The sequence below is a fragment of the Sorex araneus genome, chromosome X, assembly GCF_027595985.1.
Source record: "Sorex araneus isolate mSorAra2 chromosome X, mSorAra2.pri, whole genome shotgun sequence".
In the NCBI taxonomy this organism is placed as follows: domain Eukaryota; kingdom Metazoa; phylum Chordata; class Mammalia; order Eulipotyphla; family Soricidae; genus Sorex; species Sorex araneus.
This window is the reverse complement of record NC_073313.1, coordinates 220,252,381-220,272,059: the sequence shown is the minus strand read 5'-3', so window position 1 is coordinate 220,272,059 and position 19,679 is coordinate 220,252,381. Positions and strand designations below refer to the sequence as shown.

The 19,679-nt window shown below is 38.9% G+C and overlaps 1 protein-coding gene across 1 annotated transcript in view; it reads right to left on the bottom strand.

The window, feature by feature from the left end:
• Positions 1 to 9,423: 9,423 nt before the first annotated feature.
• Positions 9,424 to 19,679, bottom strand: part of FAM171B (family with sequence similarity 171 member B) — a 70,037-nt gene continuing 59,781 nt past the window's right edge. Inside the window, exons 6-8 of the mRNA XM_055120664.1 lie at positions 18,154 to 18,270; positions 14,723 to 14,846; positions 9,424 to 13,860 (exon numbers count right to left, since the gene is read on the bottom strand). Of these exons, the coding sequence (XP_054976639.1) occupies positions 12,525 to 13,860; positions 14,723 to 14,846; positions 18,154 to 18,270 (1,577 nt within the window). The 3' untranslated portion in view covers positions 9,424 to 12,524. The remainder of the gene's footprint in view (positions 13,861 to 14,722; positions 14,847 to 18,153; positions 18,271 to 19,679) is intronic.

Below are 19,679 nucleotides of genomic sequence, written 5' to 3'. Positions count from 1 at the left end.
GAGGTGAAATATCACATTAAGAATATCTCACAATTTAATTAAAAAGCATCAAATAAATAACTATTTAATGTGGCATCCTACTGCAGATGCCACCAAACTTCACCAGTGATCATCTTGTTTTGCTCACCCAAATTTCTGGGAGGGGCATCAGTAGACACTTTTTTGTGGAAGGTGAGGTGAAGGGATAACTCCATTTCTAAAGCAGCCCCTTCCGTGAAGTGGTCTTTATTTCCCCTGCTACCTTCATTAATGGACAACTTCTAGCACTTTCTAGAAAGTGACAGTTGATAATTGAGGACTCCCTGTTATTTTTTTTTAAATTTTATTTTATTGAATCACCATGTGGAAAATTACAATGCTTTCAGGCTTAAGTCTTAGTCATACAATGGTGAAACAACCATCCCTTCACCAGTGCCCATATCCCACCACCGAAGACAAAAAAAAAAAAAAAACCCAAAACACAGTACACCTCCCATCCTGCCCACCCCTGTACCCCCCCCCGCCTTGTAACTGATAAATTTCACTTTACTTTCTATTTACTTTGGTTACATTCACCATTTCAACACAAACCTCACCATTATTATTAGGAGCACCCCACTAGAGTCAGACCTGTTGTGAAGAGAAATGAGGTCGCAGCCGCGCGGTTTTGTATTTCTGTACTTTAACAACTAAGTCCAGGGAGATATCTTCCGGATATTCGATCGTTGCAAGCTTGTAAACCCCATCTGTGGTCGCCATAATATGGCGATCCCCACGCCCTTCATCCCCGGGAAGGGACAGGCGAGAGAGCGAAATACCTTTCCCCTCCTGGGCTGGCATGGGGTCGAAGCTTAGTTCTCTGGCTGGAGACAATCTGCAAGGAGCTGCCCATGTTGAAGTTGGTTCAGCTGGGTCTGGATTCACGCTCGTGCAGCTGCGGAGGAGCCGCACGCGTGTGCGGCCCCCAGGGTCACATCTCAGCGGAGGGAGGGGCCGGTGCCTCCCACCTTCCCAAGAGCACCCTCACGCCCTTTTGCTGCAGTTTTTGTCATAAAATCCCATCTGTGGTTGTCATAATATGGCCTCCCCATGCCCTTCATCCCTGGGAAGGGACAGGCGAGAGAGCGAAATACCTTTCCCCTCCTGGGCAGGCATGGGGTCGCGGCTTAGTTCTCTGGCTGGACTAAAATGAACTCAGATGTCTGTCTAACGCCAAGCACTAAAGTCAGATCCAAATGGATTAACAATCTCAATATCAGACCTGAATCTCTAAGATACATGGAGGGAAATGTAGGCAGAACCTTCATGATATTGAAGTTAAAGGCATCTTCAAGGACAAAACACCACTGACCAGGGCTGGAGCAATAGCCTAGAGTGTAGGGCGTTTGCCTTGCATGCCGCTGACCCAGGTTTGATTCCCAGCATCCCATATGGTTCCCTGAGCACCGCCAGGGGTAATTCCTGAGTGCAGAGCCAGGAGTAAGCCCTGTGCATCGCAGGGTGAGACCCCAAAAGCAAAATAAATAAAAAAGAAACACCACTGACCAAGCAAATGGAAGCAAATATAAACAAATGGGATGCTTCAGCATCTCAAAAGAAACAGTGACCAAAATACAGAAAGAGCCCACAGAATGGGAAAAATTATTTACCCAATATCCATCATATAGGGGCTCAATATTCCAGGATATGCGAGAAATAAACTTTCAACTCCATCAAAAAATGGGGAGAAGAAATGAACAGACTTCCTCAAAAAGAAATTCAAATGGTCAAAAGGCACATGAAAAAATGATCTACATTACCAATCATCAGTGAGATGCAAATGAAAACAACAATGAGATATCATCTTACACCACAGAAACTGGCACACATCAAAAAGAACAAGAGCAAACAGTGCTGGTTCGGATGCAGAGAGAAAGGGACTCTCATTCATTTGGTGGGGAATGCCTACTGGTCCAGCCTTTATGGAAAACAATATGGACATTCCTCCCAAAACTAGAAATTGAGCTTCAAATAACCCAGCAATACCACTTCAGGGAATATATCCCGAAGATGCAAAAAATACAGTCGAAATGAAATCTGCACTTGTATGTTTATTGCAGCACTGTTCACAATAGCCAGTACCTGGAAAAATCCCAAGTGCCCGAGAACAAACTACTGGTTTAAGAAACTTTGGTACATCTACCCAGTGGAATACTATGAAGCTGTTAAGAAAGATAAGATCATAAAATTTACTTGTAAGTGGATGGCTATGGAGAGTATCAGGTTAAATGAAATGAGTCAGAAAAAGAGTAACAGACATAGAATGACTGCACTCATTTGTAGAATATAAAGTAACATAATAGGAGACTAACACCTAAGGACAGTAGAGATAAGGGTCAGGAGGATTGCACCACAGCTTGAAAGCCAGCCTCACTTGCTGAGGGAAAAGGCAGCTGGGATACAGAAGGGATCACTAAGTAAATTATAGTTGGAGGAATCTCTCGGGATGGGAGATGTGTGCTGAAAGTAGACTATGGACCAAACATGAATGGCCTCTTAGTAACTGTATTCCAAACACCCAAAAGGAGAGAGAGTAAGAGAGAATGTGCCTGCTACAGAGACAGGGGGTGGGAAGGAGGGATACTGGGAACATTGGTGGTGGAGAGGAGAATGGCCACTGGTGGAGGGATGGGTGCTCGATCATTGTATGACTAAAAAGTAATCATGGAAGTTTGCAGGTATTAACTGTATCTCATGGTGATTCAATAAAAATATTTTTTTCATAATAAAATAAAATCATTGGCTCCATGCAGTGGTGCCTGGTATTAAGGTGGTAGCCCACCTAAAAATCACAGAGTTGGTAAAAAAGATAAATCACACCTGATGATGTCAGGGCTTACTCCTGACTGTGCTCAGGGATCACTCTTAGCAGGGATTGGGGATTTATGTGATGCTGGAGATAGAACCCAGGTCAACTCCATGCAGGCACATGCACACACACATACACACACATACACACACACTGTCACTGTCATCACTGTCATCCCATTGTTCATTGATTTATTCAAGTGGGTGCCAGTAACATCTCCATTCATCCCTGTTGTGTGCTAGTGTAGCCCAATGGTATATTGAGGGCTCTTTCAGGAGCAGGGAAATGAATACCGTTATTGTTCCTATTTTTGGTATATCGAGTATGCCATGGGGAGCATGCCATGTGGGTGGGATATTCTCGGTAGCTTGCCAGGCTCTTCAAGATGGACAAAAGCTTTTGGTGTGGCCTCTAATTGCCTTTACGGGCGATTAGAGGCCCGTTCTACCTGTCTACCAAATGTAAGACTGGTCTACTGGTATGTTGTAATGATCTGCACACTGACAAACACGCACCTGCCTGCGTCTCTGGGCAGCACCTGGGACAACTGCGTCCTCAGGTTGATTTCCTTAAGGTTGATGGACTCTGCCTGAAGGTTGTTGATCAGCTGGCAGAGCAGGACCCTATGGCGAATGGTCTGTGCCAGGTTGAACACCTGTGCCAAGTCCGAGGTCACCTGGTGGTTGGCTGACAGCACCCCACAGTGGATGAGTCACTGCACAAACTGCTGCCATGGCTTTATGTCTGACAGCACTGTGACTCAGCCCAGCTGGGGCAGGTGACAATGCTGCGGCCACTGCCCAGGTTTCTTCGTGCCCCACTGATGCCACGGCTGCTTTTCCCAGAAGGGAACATAAAAATGAGGCCCCCACAACCATGTCACCAGACTCCATGCCAGGCTGTTTTCACTTGGGGTGCCCCAGAGGGGGGCGGGCGAGAGCCTTCCCCGCCCCAAGGGACCCAGCCCTGGCAGCCGACCTCCACAAACCAACTACTGACATGCTTCATCCAGGCTGCTTTCCACATGCTCGGATTAAGCTTCCCATATGAGTGAACATATTCCTAATCTGCTCTTCTGCTTTTGTGGCCACACGACACATCAGAAGGCACTCCCTACTCATTTTCCATAATTACCACACCATATTTGATTGAAGGCAAGATGGTGGCAACGCTGCCCGAACCCTTTGCACTCTCCCCAACCTGGCTCACCATCTTGCCTTAGACATCATGTGGCTCAGTACGCCAGGCATGGAAGTCTACCGCATGATTCCTGCTGGAACGCTACACGTGATTCCTGAAGGACATTGCTGCTGTTTTGCAAGATTCGGACAGATACACACAAACAGAGAATAAAAAATTAGTATACATAATAGGGGAAGGGCTGAAAAGAACTAAAATAAGAATGACCAGATTCTAGGGCCAGGGTTTGTTGGTCAGTGTCCTGGCCTATAAGAAGTCCTAGGTTTGATTCCTAGCATTGCCAAAAAAAAAAAAAAATTAAATTGAAATAAACCCCAAACAACAACTGAGGTTCTATTGATTCCTGAATGCTACATAACAGGCTCATAAAAACATTTTTTATTCATCTATAAGGTTTGATGCCAAATCATCTTAGATCCTGAGCAATTAATGAGCTATGAGAGTTAATATGAAGTGTGGTAGCAAATTGTATGGCAGCACTGAGCAATACAACCCCAATCCTATGGGATCCCCTAAATACCAGAATGATTCTCTTATTCTCTAGGTACAAAATTGTCATGGGAAGTAGCACAACAAAAGTGGTGAGAAGGGGATTTCTGGCATCTCGAAGCTCAACACTGACTGCTATCAGCGATACTTATCTAATGCAGTTACAACCATCAGCTTCTGTTGGACCTGATCTTTGCATGTGCAAGGCACCGGATTCTATCCCTGGAACCATGTACCACACTCCAGTATGTCAGACAGTGGTCCTTGTGATCCCCAGGCACTGTCAAGGAAAGTCCCCATAACATTTTATTTTTAAGGGACAGAGACACAATTCAGGAGATAACATGCTTGGCTTGAACACAAACTTCAGTCCGACCCTTGGCACCATATTTGGTTCTCTGAACACCACCAGGAGTCACTTCTGAGCAGAGCCGAGTCCTACAAGGCGTGGCTCCAAAACAAGAAAAAGAATATTGCTCTAAGGTGGTAGCTTGAAAATTGGGAGGAAATGGCTTGCACACGCAAGATTGATTTTTGGAATAACATTTCAAACACAGAGTCAAGATGGCCCCAGCATCTCCATGTCTGAGCAGCACTGTATTGCCAGTAAGTACTAAATGGTAAGGAAGTGGTCCTTGGACCCCAAGTACTGCTAAAGAACATACTTTAAAGAGTAGTGATGCCTTCTATCTAAAGAATTGTCTGGTGTAGTAAATTATTGCCTAGCCTCTTTCTGCATATCCCTTATTTCTCAGCTTAGACACATAAGAAATGGACCATTGTTTTATATGTGGAAGCTGACTAGAAATGTGAAATTGTATTTCTAGTTGCATTGACTCCAAATTCTGAGTTTTTCAATATAGAAAACATCTAATTTAAATAACAAAGCAATAAATAAAATTATTTTGAATAAGATTCTACTTAGAAAAATTGAGTTATACCCAATTTTCGTTTATGAAGCAAGATAGTTTTTATTGAAACTTATTTAAAAAGATGTGAGGGGAGATAAAGAGAAGCATGTATTGAAGAGAGAATACAGGCTTCTTCAGAGCAGAAATAAGCAAGTGAAGAAACAAAAGCAAGAAATATAGGTTCAAGGGAGAGCACAGGCTTGAAGAGTAAACCTGCATTAAAACCAATCAGATCAAAGGTAACAGGCCATATTTGTAATATTTTAAAGAGACAAATCACTTTTCCTTTGAACTTAAATGTACATTATTTGTAATACTGAAAGTAAAAGAGTAAAAAATTTATCAAAGAAATTATATTTAAAAAATGTAGGGAGCTGCCTGCCTATGCAGGGTCCTTAAGTGGACATAACCCTGGGAGCTGCCTCAAACGAGGGCCAAGAACACTTGGCATAGCTCTCTGTCCGGCCACCCCTAGTACATGGAGTGGCCATTGTGTCACCAAACTAAGCCCATAGAGAAGTTAATAGTTAACCATTTATAGTCTGCAAGAATGTTAATAAGAAATAGATGTATTTTGATTCTGCGGAAATTACACCTCTTGCGATTATGGGAAAGTACAGGAATAATTAGATTGTTTTTCTATGTATTATTGATTTAGGAACAAGTTGTTTTTCAGTATACTATGTTCCTCACCTTTGTCATAATCATAAACATGTGCTAATCATGAATAACTATGAATAATGATTTTACCTGCCAAGTTCCTTTTATACATCTGAAAGGCTACCTGAAATAAAGATCATGTATGGGAAATACATAAAGTTAATACTCTGAAATACCTACTCCATATTGTTTAATAGCCATGATTATGCTTTTCAGTATCAACTTTAGGAAAGATTCTTAAATAAGCTGCTCAAGCACAGAGGCTCTTGGGAATGCAATTATCTGAGCTTGTTTTGAATCAGACTGTCTGCAGTTAGTCTAGTGTCGTAATCAAGTCTACAAGGATTAGGAGCAGTCAACACATAGATTATGAAACTTCCAATCTGAAGAACAGGAAAAAGATAAAATCATGAGAGAAATGGAGGACATCCCTATAGTATTGTGAGATTATTATTTACAAGCACAGCAAGTACCAGGTTTGAAAACCAGGAAAAACAGTATTCAATTAAAAAATGTTTTGTCACTGAAGGTGAAAAAAATGACACATTAATTTTCAGCATGTTAACCTTCCCAGTAGAAGAATAATCGCCTTCTATAACTAATGAAGTGTTACTGCAATTGTTATAAATATTATGTAAACGTTATTTTATTATTTTGTAATTTTTGTACATTTAATTTTAAGTAGTTCACAACAGCTTATTACAGATAAAATTCAACACCCACCCAACCAGCAGCATCTTCCGACCACAAGAAAAAGGAAGTGTGTAAAGGTTGTTGATATCATTCTGGGGCCCATCAAGCCCGTATATAAGAGAATACAAGCAAGTATGTTAAAACCAAACACATGTGTGCTGCTTTAGGGACATCAGTGGGTATGAGGTCAAGTGGCTGTGAATGTGGCTGCACACTCCAGGAAAAACTGTTGCTCTCTTCTGGAGCTTTGTTTTATAGTCTCTGGATGTTGGCCGTTGATGAGATTACATGGCGCGCCAGGGGCAGTTTGTGGGTATGACTGCCAAGCTACTGGAAAGATGGGGATCTGGGTGGAGGAGGCCCAGTCCCGATCCGAGCAGGCTTGGAGATCTCAGCCACAGGTCCTGCATACCTGGGTTCCTCTGTTAGTTCCCTCGTGGATGAGACTCATCTGAGCATGTGGAGAGTGACCTTGCGTATGGCTGCAGCTGGGTTCTAGAGGTTTTTGGCTGCTAGGGCTCTGCTTGGTGTGGGGAGGGAAACTCAACCAGCACTCCTCTGAGGGGGCCTGGTAAAGACAGCCTGGCATGGGGGCAGGAGATTCTGCCATAAATGTTATTTTATTCTGGGGATCACATCTGTGATGCTCAAGGATGACCCTTGCCAGCCTCAGGGAACAATATGTGGTGCTGAGCATCAACCCTGGGGTCAGCTGGTGAAAAGCAAGACCCCAAGCCCCCTGTCACTGTACTATCTCTCTGAACCCACTACAGAAATTTTACAATGTGAGCTTTAAGATATACTATTTTATTTTTATTTGTATTTATTGGTTCTGGGGGTCACATCTGGCAATACTTAGAGGACCAATTGGAATGTCAGAACTGAACCCTGTTCAGCTGCATGCAAGGTAAGAACCTTACTCACTGTACTATTTCTCCAGCCCCTAAGAGGAAATATTTTAGAGAAAAAAATAGGATAATGTTCCCTATGAAAAATTCATATAGATTAAGGAAAATAAGCTTCCAATTACTTGCAAATAAGTATATTAACTCTTTGTATTTAACACTGTAAATTCTAATTGACTTCTACATCTAGAGATCAATTACATTTTTTTTTAGGCAAATGCTAGGATTTTTATTATTTTATTGGACTGGAGCAATAGCACAGCAGGCAGGGCGTTTGCCTTGCATGTGGCCGACCTGGGTTTGATTCCTCCATCCCTCTCGGAGAGCTCAGCAAGCTACTGAGAGTATCTCACCGACACGGCAGAGCCTGGCAAGCTACCTGTGATGTATGTGATATGCCAAAAAGAGTAACAAGTCTCACAATGGAGACATTACTGGTGTCCACTCAAGCAAATTGATGAACAGGACAACAGTGCTATAGTGCATTATTTTATTGAGTTGCTAGAGTTAAACTGCTATTTAAATCGTTTTATCACTGCAGAGCTGCTATACCAATCCCTCCACCACTGTCACATGGTCCTTTTCTAAGCTGTTTTTATAGAAAGAAAAAATTAGCCATGAAAAGAACTTCATTTTCTCCAAATAGAGGTTCAAAGTAGGAAAAAGGTAAATACAGCCTTTATTTTTAAAAAGCTAATCAATGCAAATCTAAGGGCAGATCTTTCAAATTTTCAATCCAGTTGGGATGAGAGCAAACAGGATATTAAGCCCTCTCATGTAACATAGATGGATAGATATATCTCTATATATGTTTATATCTACCTATATATAAAAACAATTCACCAATAAAAAGGCAAGAGATGATTTGATTAAATCAAAATAAAGCAACACCATGGTATGCTTTATCAAAGTTTTTCAAATTACATAAAAGAAAATCCCTAATTAGCTGTCACAGTACTCATAGGTGAATTATGAATTACTTTTCACTAACTTACCTGTTGATCTTACACATAAGACTGTGAAGACCATTAGGTTTGGCCACCACGCTTAGGTGATTTGTAAAATCTGTTTCCTACTGCCCCCAGTTCTACATGAGTTTGGGTTTTCCATGACTCCTCCAGAAACTGTATCATTTCTCCTAAGACTCAAGGATCTTCTAGATGAAAATCAGGCCCTGGAACAAGGGCAGTCACTTCCTGACTGAGATCAGCAGAGATTTCAATGCCAGTTCTGGGTATATTTTCCCACTGGAACTCACCAAAGGTATTCTACTACCACATTGACTTGTGCTTCATAACATGTCTAAAACACAGCAACCAGGGTAATTATTCTAAAGTCTCAAAATACAAATGTTCTGCACTTACTATTCAATTAACTGAGCAGGAGGGTTCTTAAAGAAAATGTAACATTAATGGATGTATTATTTAAAAGTACAAAGACTAAGAACCAGGGACAACTATATCATTTTCCCACTTAGAAATTTTGAAAATACCATTTTATATGATCATCTTCCTAAGTTTTCCCACTGGCTATAAAACATACACAGTTTTGTAAAAATGTGAACATTGGATTACATGAACTACAAAGAGTTCTATAAACTCAGGTAGTAAAATATATTTTACTACAGGAAGTGTACTACAAAATAAAATGACTAAGTATTTACTAGATTAAATGACGATTCAGGGAAAAACATTTTTTCCCAAATTAAACATCTGCCCCAAATTAAACAACACAAGTATCTTTTTAGATTTTATTATCTTTAATGAACTATTTTAACATTTTACAAATCTTCATATTGTTACAGTTTTCAGCAGTAAATATAGGAATGATGGCAATAAATACACTGAAATTTGAGATTCCTCTGATGAAAGAATACAAAAGATAGAAACACTTAGAAACAGTAGGGCAAAATGTGATCTCTAGATCAGAGATGGAAATTAAGTCACAATCATTACAATTCTAGTCTATAGAGAAATATGAGTGAATATGTAATTGTGAGCTTCACCTTTTTAATAAATTTTGAGGGGCATTATTTGACCTGCAGATCCCTAAAACGCTGTAATAAGCATTGAAAGCAGAGGAGGCAAGCACACCAAAAGTGATTTGAAAAATGATTGCCAAAGCAAAGTGCTTTTATTTCTCAACATTTGTGACCTTCGCATATACTCTGTACTACAAAAGGGCATAATCCCTATACAATGGCATATATGTAATAAAAATGAATTTTATAAAGTCTGAAGATCATAATATGTATTCAAAAATACATATAGCTGTGCTTTAGTAAATTAATCCATCAGTTAATTGAGGGATAATTTTACTCTCAAGATATATCCAAAGTACATACAAAGGATCAACAAATGTTAGCAATATGTGACCAAAATTTTCTAGGTTTACATTTGCAGAAAAACTGTTGGCTTTCAATTTAAAAATTTAAGAAAGTTGTGACTATTGTAGGTTTATTATCATTTGGGTTAAGAAAAAGTAGATGGCTTCAGTTTTTTAACAGTTCTCTGAACTACTCACAAATAAGAAGTTACACATTTTTGATCATTAAAAAAGATAAATAGCCTATACTTCCCAATTGGATACAGAATGTGCAGTATATAAAAAAATAAGGTTTTATGCTGAAACAACAACAACAAAAAACAAACTAAAAACCATACCCATTTCTAGAAAAGCCCTTGGGGATACAACTTCTCATTTTGTTTACATGAGAATGAGTAAGTGGAATGTGGGAATAATATAACTTCTACTATATGTGTATTTCATGACCAAGCTAGGAGATGCAACATTTTTAATGGTGGGAAAAACAAACACAAATTATTGAAGTGCAACATTTTACTATAGCTTCTAACTTCATTCTAATAGCTTACCAATATAAAATGGATACTTAAAAGATAAATGTCACTTGCATGCAAAATGCATTGTTCCAACATGAAACATTGAGTCTCTATTCAATAAAAACTGCACATCTGTTTGACAAAGAAAACGCACATTTAAAAAAGATGTTACCATATCCTTCTAATAAAGCAAGTCTATATCAAAGGCACTTCAGCAGAGCACTAATCCTTAACCTTTCCCTTGTCACTTTCATTTATGTAATTTTAATGCATCATTTTGTAATTACCAATAAACCTCTAATTTGGTGCCTTATCACTCCCCACCCACCCCTCCCCAAAAGTAAACCTAGGCATTACCCTAAACATTTACATATTATATGGATTGGGTGAAAAGTAACAAACTTTGCCTAGGTCTTTAAGTTCTTTGGGTTAATGCAGAAGACAGGGATACTATCTGATAGGTTAGATGGTCCGGAAATGATTACAAAAAAAAAAAAATTAGAAGTCTGTCTTGGAGCAGGGATGGAATGGGGGTGTAAATCCATGTAAAATTTGATCAAAAGTGACTGACTTTGTTTCCTTCAGCTTGTTTATGTTGCTTGGATCTCCTTGTTGAATAAATGAGAATAAGAAATAATTAATTTCATTTTTCCCTAAGGAAAAGGCTGTTTCAAACAACTGTCTTCTCGTAAATTTTAAAAAGTGAATTGATTTTAATTAACAAAAATGCTTTTATTTTCAGGCTACAAATAAAAATTCAGAGCTAAGGGGCGTAATTAAAATCAGGGGAATAATTAAAAGTGTTCATAACTGAATACGATGATGACAAACTGTGAATCCAGTATTTACGAAACGAAGAGAAAAAAGTTGAAAAGCTCTATGTGATTTTAAAAAAAGAAATATTTTTCTATGAAATTGAACCGTATTCCTCAAATCTACTTTAAGAATATCAACTAGAACATCTATATATATGCCTAATACTCTGAAGTTATAAAATTTCAAGAAAATGACATTTCTCTGTTCATTAACATTTAAGAAAAAGACAGAAATGTTTCCCTTATCTCCATACTTTTAACATGTGTTCATATTGTATGTTTCAATTCACTGATGTTTTTAATATCAAATAGCCATTAAATAGCTATAAACATAGTAAAATGTATTTCAACTTATTTTAGACTGTTTCATTTTATTTCATACTGGTAAATTATTCTTAAAAGCGTTTTTGAGAGTGGGAAGAAGAAAACTGAAAATTAACTTCACTATCAGAATATTTATTTCTCAGATTTTTAATAAGAAATTATGAGTTCATTCCATAAAGTTATATTCAAAAAACAACCAAAAATCTGGGGCTTCCTTCTCTAGCAAAGAAACAGCTTCCTGTGCTTCTTATAAGACTGTGGGATATACTCTTGGGATGATACAAAGTATATATTCTGTGTACTGTCAAAAAGAAAAAAAAAAGCAGTGTATTATCTAAAAAAAAAAAAGAAAGAAAGAAAGAAAAACACTCAGCCTTTAAACTCTAGAATGGTATCACTCCAGAACATCTAACAAGCTCAAGCATAGGCAAAGGAGAACAGTAATATTTCATTGGAATATACCTTAAAATACAGTGGCATTTCTAAACACTTGGCGGGGGTAGTCATTAAAGCAGAGGCAACATTTTTTGGGAAGCAACTTTAGGAATACACCTTTTCACAGTTAAAAAGAGACTGCGGGCAAAACTGGCTGGCTGAGCAAGTTTTTCAGAGAACATTATCCTAAGAGTTCCTCTGTATTTGTTTTCTTGGATACTTCCACAGGCCAGAAAAGAAAAAATATTCCTTTGTGTCTTTCTCTCATTGCCCAACTACCATGCTACTATTTACTCTGCTTGAAACATGTCGGGGGACCATGAGATTGCTCAGTCTCAACTTCTGTTCATACCGCAATTTACAAGAAGCAAGATTCAACAGCACGACACAGCAGAGACACAGCAGAGACACGGCTGCAATTGGTGTCAATTTAGGGGAATCAGCGGGCGTTCTTCCCGCTTCTTCCAGATGTTAGTCTTGCTATCTCTTTTGGCCAGGGGTGGTCTACCCCGTTTTTTTGTGGGGGATATATTGGCTTCAAAATCTTCAACATTGCTCTTCCTTCCTGGGGACTCTTCTCCAGGGTGCTCTAGGATTGCTGCACTCCCTCCATCAAGGATGTGCCTTAAGGCTGGATCCTCAGGGGAGCAGATGGTGGTTCCACTCTCACTACTACTCAGATCCAAATCTTCTAAGTAAAGGATCTTCGGCTGGTGCATGCTTTTGATGAAAGTCTTCTCTCTCTCGAGTTTTCTACTCGAGTGATGTTCATTCATGTCCACCCCAGAGTCCAGACTCGTGTCGTTACTCTGGGTTCTCTTGCCCCTTTTCAGGTCTATGAAGGAATGCCTCACTTGGGCGACTGGCTTCCCGTCGAGAGAGACAAACCAGGCTCGGGGATGTGGGGAGGGTTTTCCTTTGGACAGTTCCAGGAGGGTCTGCTCTGAAATTCCTTGAAGTTCTGACGAAAAGGGGGTCATTACGACAGCTTCGTTTAGTGTTCCTGGAACAGAGACAGATTCTAGTAAGCTGTTCGAATATCGGCTCCAATCTGAAGTTTGGGATGGCAAGCTCTGCTGACCTTCAAGTGGGTTGTTCTCTTCCCTGGCATCTGGGGGCTGAGGATGCATTGGCATTTTGGGCAATGTCTGGGTAAAGTTCTCTCTATTTACTGGTTCCACCAATTGGCCATAGACTAACTGTCCCTTCCTTGGCAAAGTAGCTGACTTAGCAGTGTGTAAGTGCTCTGGGGTAGAGAAAAGGTCAGATGTTTGAAGGATGGCAATGGGCTGGCTATAGAGATGCATGAGCTGCTCAGGAATGTGGGAACGCCCGTACACCTCCTCATTACCTGTGAGATACCGCTTTTCCTCTTGAGTATCACTTAAAGATGAAGATAGATTGCTATTGATATGTTTAGGCTGTTTAGACCCTAAACTGGGTTCCAGAGATTGTGCTGGGTTTCTTGAGTAATTGCTCTGACTGACTGACAGAAATGGAACATCTTCATTATAGATTTTAAAACTGTCCCGAGTTTTCACCACGGACACTCTTTCTTCAGCTTCTGTCTTTGATGTTTCCTTTTTTTGAGGGCTATATGAGTTTTTGGCATTGAATAACTGTGATTTGTCCTCTGTTTTTAATGCAACTTTAACTGAACTGATGTGATTTATATGTGTGGTTGACGTGGTCTGATCTCTCTTGAGGACCTCGAGTTTTGTGATATTTCTTTCTCTTTTCTGTGGAGTACCACATTTATCCCTAAAAGAGATGACAGAAGAGTTATTCTATATATGTGCATTATATAGTTTAGTATTTTACTGCTAGCATGTATCCATTTTATTCCAGAGGTTTTAAAACAGTTGATTTCTACAGAGCCCCGGCAGCTAAAAACCTCCAAAACCCAACCATAGCCATGCTCAAGGCCACTCTCCACACGCTCAGACAAGCCTCACCCATGAAGGAACTGACAGAGAAACCCAGGTATGTGGGACCCATGGCTAAGATCTCCAAGCCTGCTCAGATTGGGACTGGGCCTTCTTCACCCAGATCCTCAGTTTTCCAGTAGCTTGGCAGTCACATCCACAAACCACCCTCGGTGCCATGTAATCTCATCAATGACCAAGATCCAGAGACTATAAAACAAAGCTCCCAGAAGAGAGAGCAATGCAACTTTTCCTGGAATGCGCATTTGCAGTCTTTATATATATATATATATATAATATAAATTACACACACAATTTATATATAAGTATATATTTCTATATATTCTATATAATATATATTTAGTTTATATATTATATAATGTATATATCTCTTTATATATACATTTTTTGCCCTCCCCCCATGGCAAAGCCTGGCAAGCTACCCGTAACGTATTTGATATACCAAAAACAGTAACAACAACATGCTCTTCATGTTCCTGGAGCAAGTAGACACCATTGGGCTACACTAGCACACAACAGGGACAAATGAAGATGTTACTGGTGCTAGCTTGAGCAAACTGATGAACGATGGATGACAGTGATACAGTGATTTCTACAAATTATGCAATGATACACAGAACTACCAACATGCTATAATCTTTTTGTTTCCACACAGTTAGAATAAGTCTTATTCTTACCTGCAATAACAAAGAAGGATGGCAAAAAATCCGATGACAATAACTATTGTTCCTCCTAATATGGCTGTAAGGAACACTGTGTGGTAGGCAGTAATATCCTTTAGGTCTCCGCTTTTACCTAAAACTAAATGATTCAATTAAAAAAAGGAAAATATATTATTTAAGGTCCTACCCTAAGCATGGCAGATTGAATATGTGGACACACTTTTCTGTGCTCAAGTCCCATATCAGGAACACACTTTCCCAGACTTCTTATACTCCGCAAAACACGAGCCTTGAAAATAGCTTGCACGGTATGACCTAAGAGTTAAACAGTATCTCAGGAAGCTGCTATTTCTTCAGACTTGGAATGAGAAAAAAGTCGAATGGTTGGGCTCATCTAGCTCACTCATCAGAAAACATAAGAAGTCAGCAAATGTCGGAGATAGCAGATCTGTTTTTACTATCATGATTCTTACTATTACAATTGCAATATGTTAAAATGAGGCAGTGAAAGAACTGAAATATGTGATGCTGGCTTTTGGTCCAGAGAGTGAGAACTTATCAGATGAACAGTAAAAATGGTAACCCAAGCTGTGTGGTAGCAAATATAATTTGGGGCAAAAAAAAAAATGAGACAGTTCTAATTTAAGTTTTGTGTGAAGACATTCTGATATAGAATGTTAGTAGAAATAAGTGGCCATAAGTAGCAACATTTGATTAAGGAAAATTTAAAGATATATTCAAAAAACAATTTGCCAAACTAGGGGAGAACTAAAGCAGTAAAGAAAATCCAAAAGTTCTAGGACTTAAATGTTGCAATTTCTTCTTCTGGGACCACAGAACATGAGTCCAGCAGCGGAGGTAAAGTTGACATTAGGCTCCTTTCATGAGAGAATATATAGCCACACAATGCTTAGAAGTCTAGCTGAAATAAGAGCTGGCTATGTACTGGGATGAGAAGTATGTGTCATAATTATTCCGCATGAAAATGAGGGCCACTGGACAACTAACCGTTAGGTAACTTGTTTTACAATCATTAAATGCAATCATTAAAATGCCATTTTTTTTCTTTTCTTTTTCTCTTTCTTTTTGGACAAGCTTGTGTGTTTTGTTCTGGAGGCATACCTGGTTATGCTTGGGGCTTAATCCTGGCTCTCTGTCCAGGGAACATTCCTGGCAGTGCTTAGGGAACCATATGAGAATTCACTGAGAACTGAATTCAGGTCAACTACATGCATTGCAGGTACCTTACCCACTGTACTCTCTCACCTATTCCAAAGCAAGTGCCTTAACCCCATACTATCTCTAGAGTCCAAGATTTCATCTTATACAAAATGTATACAAGTATACTACTAGTCTCAATTAGATCCTAATAGGATAATAAGGCAATGAGATAACTGATTTTTTTGTAATCTACCATGGGGTAGACAGTTCAGGAATGATGCTCTTTATCAAAAATTTCTGGAAGAGACTAAAGATCACAAAGCGTCAAAGTATTTCTCAAATCCTGCTTTATCTACTCCACAACTACATGTAAAAGAAGTCGAAGAAGCAATATTGCAGTTATGTACCAAGCTTTGAAGCTAGAATGACTGAACTGGAATCTTGGCTTGAACAATTTATTTCCATGTGGTCTTGGGTATGTATCACACCTAATTTCATGGATTATGAAAATTTAGTTCATGTTAAAACATACCATTGTTGCTACTAAATAAAATTTCTTCAAACAAAAATTAGAGTAAAAATTCTATCTATAGATTTATATTCAGGATCCAGAACTACAACAAAATAAAATCATATTGTAACTTGGTGAAATTTACTTTCCACTTCTAACAATGTATCTGAATGTTTTCACAGAGTAATGATACCAACTATTACTCTGAAACATTCCAACAGAATTCATTTTTAGAAATAAAAGCTGATATCGTTAAAATTATAATATTTTACCAAATATATTTAGAAATTCATATTTTCAAACATTAATAAGTGGGAGATTATTTTATTCTATTTAAGTGTAATAAATTAAAATCACCAGGTATAACTACTCCCCAGAACCCATTTTTATTCTTCAGTAACAATTCTTATCCTAAAATGGTTAGGGATCACCATGTTCGAGTCATAGGCGATTAGGGATCATAGGAATTTAGGGATCATCATATATGAATTTCACAATTTTAAAACAAGAAAATAAATACTTATATGGGTAAGGATGTGTTCAAGCTCACCAATTAAGTTACTGGCAAAAGTAAAATGAATTTTTAAAGTCATTACTAAAAAGTATATAGTCAAAATTAAATTACAATTCATTTTGATAGTCATTCGCACAAAATATTTTTCAACACCTAAGTTAAAGCATATCTTCCTATTTCTGAAAATTATTTCAGTTTTTATAATTCAGAGTCATCTTACGGGGGCTGGCGTGATAGCACAGCGGATAGGGCGTTTGCCTTGCACGCGGCCGACCCGAGTTCAAATCCCAGCATCCCATATGGTCCCCTGAGCACTGCCAGGGGTGATTCCTGAGTGCATGAGCCAGGAGTGACCCCTGTGCATTGCTGGGTGTGACCCAAAAAGCAAAAAAAAAAAAAAAAAAATCAGAGTCATCTTACCTCATATAAACTATTTGTTTCTGGTATATTCTTATTAGGAAAAATGCATCACTATAAAATTGAAGTGCATCTTAGGTTATCTTTGTTAGAAATGAAATAGCATGGATGTGGTTATATTGAATAATTACTAAATATGCTTTTCCATCAATATTTCATTATAGTTGCAAATCTAGAATAAAATGCGGTGAGACAGCTGGCAAGACTACATGACATTTTATGTCATGAAGAACAAAAGTAACTGGGCTCAGGTTTCTGAATAAATAATGCCATAAGCTCTAAGTTCAAGGAGAAAACATTCCTTTTGATTATTTCTGATGAATTGTTCATATTTCCCTTGTTGGAATGTTAAATTGTGAACTCACTGATAAAAATTATTGGTTTAAAAAGACTCAGCTTAAAAGAAAGATAATTTTTAAAAATCTTTTTAAAGGCTTTCAAATGATTAATTGGAAGGAATGGTACAGTCAGATGACAGGACGCTGCAGACAAATGCGTGTGCAATGGCATTTACATACTGAATCAGAGGTTGACACCTAATCAGCATGAAATACTCACAGTGCAGCTTCTCCTCTGCTGGGAGCCAAGACATTTAATTTAAAAAAATTCTGTCTGACACATGATTAAAGGCATAACCTATGGTGGGAAAGAGGAGTGGACCAAGAGAAGGCAGGTGATCCCCAAGTAAATATTGACATAGGATAGAGGGTGTGAACTGGTGACAGGAGCCAGAGTATAGGTAAATAAATGTCAGTGCTTAAAGTAATACCAAGATTTGCTGATACTGATTCTACATGATTACTTGAATTATTTTTCCATTTGCTTTTTTAAAATTATTATTACCTCTAGTTCCTGGAACTGGAGCTGCTATCCAGTAGCCCAAATACGGAGCATCATAGGTCCAAATTAAATGATTATTATATTCTTTCACCATCCCCAGGCCATGGTTTACCCAAGCACCTAGAAACGAAAGCAGAAATATATACCATTCGGTGAATTAGAATCTATAGATTTTTAGTGCTGGGAGCATACTGAATCAGTGCTTTTTTTTTTTCCAAGTTCATGAAAATTGTGCCATGGTTATTATGGGTTAATAATAACTTAAATTATAATACAGACCAATAGACTATAAGCAATGCATTTATTATGGCTGGCTGAAAAAAATAAATAATCACAATGAACTACAAATGTATGCATGTTTAGGGAAATCATGACTCTCTAAATAATGCTAAAATTGTATATGTTGAGATGCCTTATGAATGTCAGGGTGGAGGACCAGAATAGTAGAACACCAGGTAAGGTGCTTGCCATGCATGTGGGCAACCCAGGTTCGATCCCCTGGCATCCCATATAGTCCCCTGAATACTTCCAGGAGCAATTCCTGAGTGCAGAGTCAGGAGTAATCTCTGAGTATTGCTACGTGTGGCCCCAAAACAAAAAGTAAAAATTAAATTAACTTTTTTAAAAAAGTGTGAGAGTAGGGGATTCAGTGTTTGAAGCACTGTTTTGTAAGTATATTGAGTTTGATCCCTGGTGACATAACATGCACTAAACATGGTTTTTTCACCTCTGCTGAGATTGCCCTGCCCCTCACCACTGCTAGGTGTGTACAACCCAGCCATCACAGCATCAAGAGGGATGGAAGGGGCATAAATACTAAAGTGAATTAAAAAATAGTGAAATTCAAAGGTAGCAATAAGGAGTTATTTGTTGCATGCTCTAAAATATGTTGCATGGCCTTATTCAAGTTTTTTTTTTATAAAATATTGTTTGGTTCTAGTACTGGTGGTATACCTCTTTTAAAAGTAAATTTTTAAAATTCTATTTACTCCAATAAAATGTCATTCATGGGGGTATGGTGCCACCAGCAGGTCAACCTGTACCTGTTGGGTGAGTGCATCAGCAGCCTGATGGTGCCTTCAGACTTCCAGATACCACAAAATTGCTGCTGTGCCTTTGACCAGACCAACAACTGGGAGCCAAGTTTACCAAGAAATTAAATGGCCAAAGTTAGGTATGTGGGAAACACACCCACAAACCACCTCTGGCTCAGCTATACAAGCTCATTTATTGGTCTTATTTCAGAGACCCATAAATTTCAAGAGATCAAAAGACGCATTTAGGGCCTGTAGCGCAGAGGTAGGTGGTAACCCGTGACTGAGATCTCCAGGCCCACTTGGATTGGAACTGGGCCTCCTCCCCTCAGGTCCTCAGTTTTCCAGTAGCTTGGCAGTCACACCCCAAAACTGCCCTTGGCGCCATGTAATCTCATCAACAGCCAAAACCCAGGGACTATAAACTAAAACTCCCGAAAGAGAGCTCCACCGAGTCAGGTTGTCTCTACTGGGGTGACCCAAAGGGGGCGGATG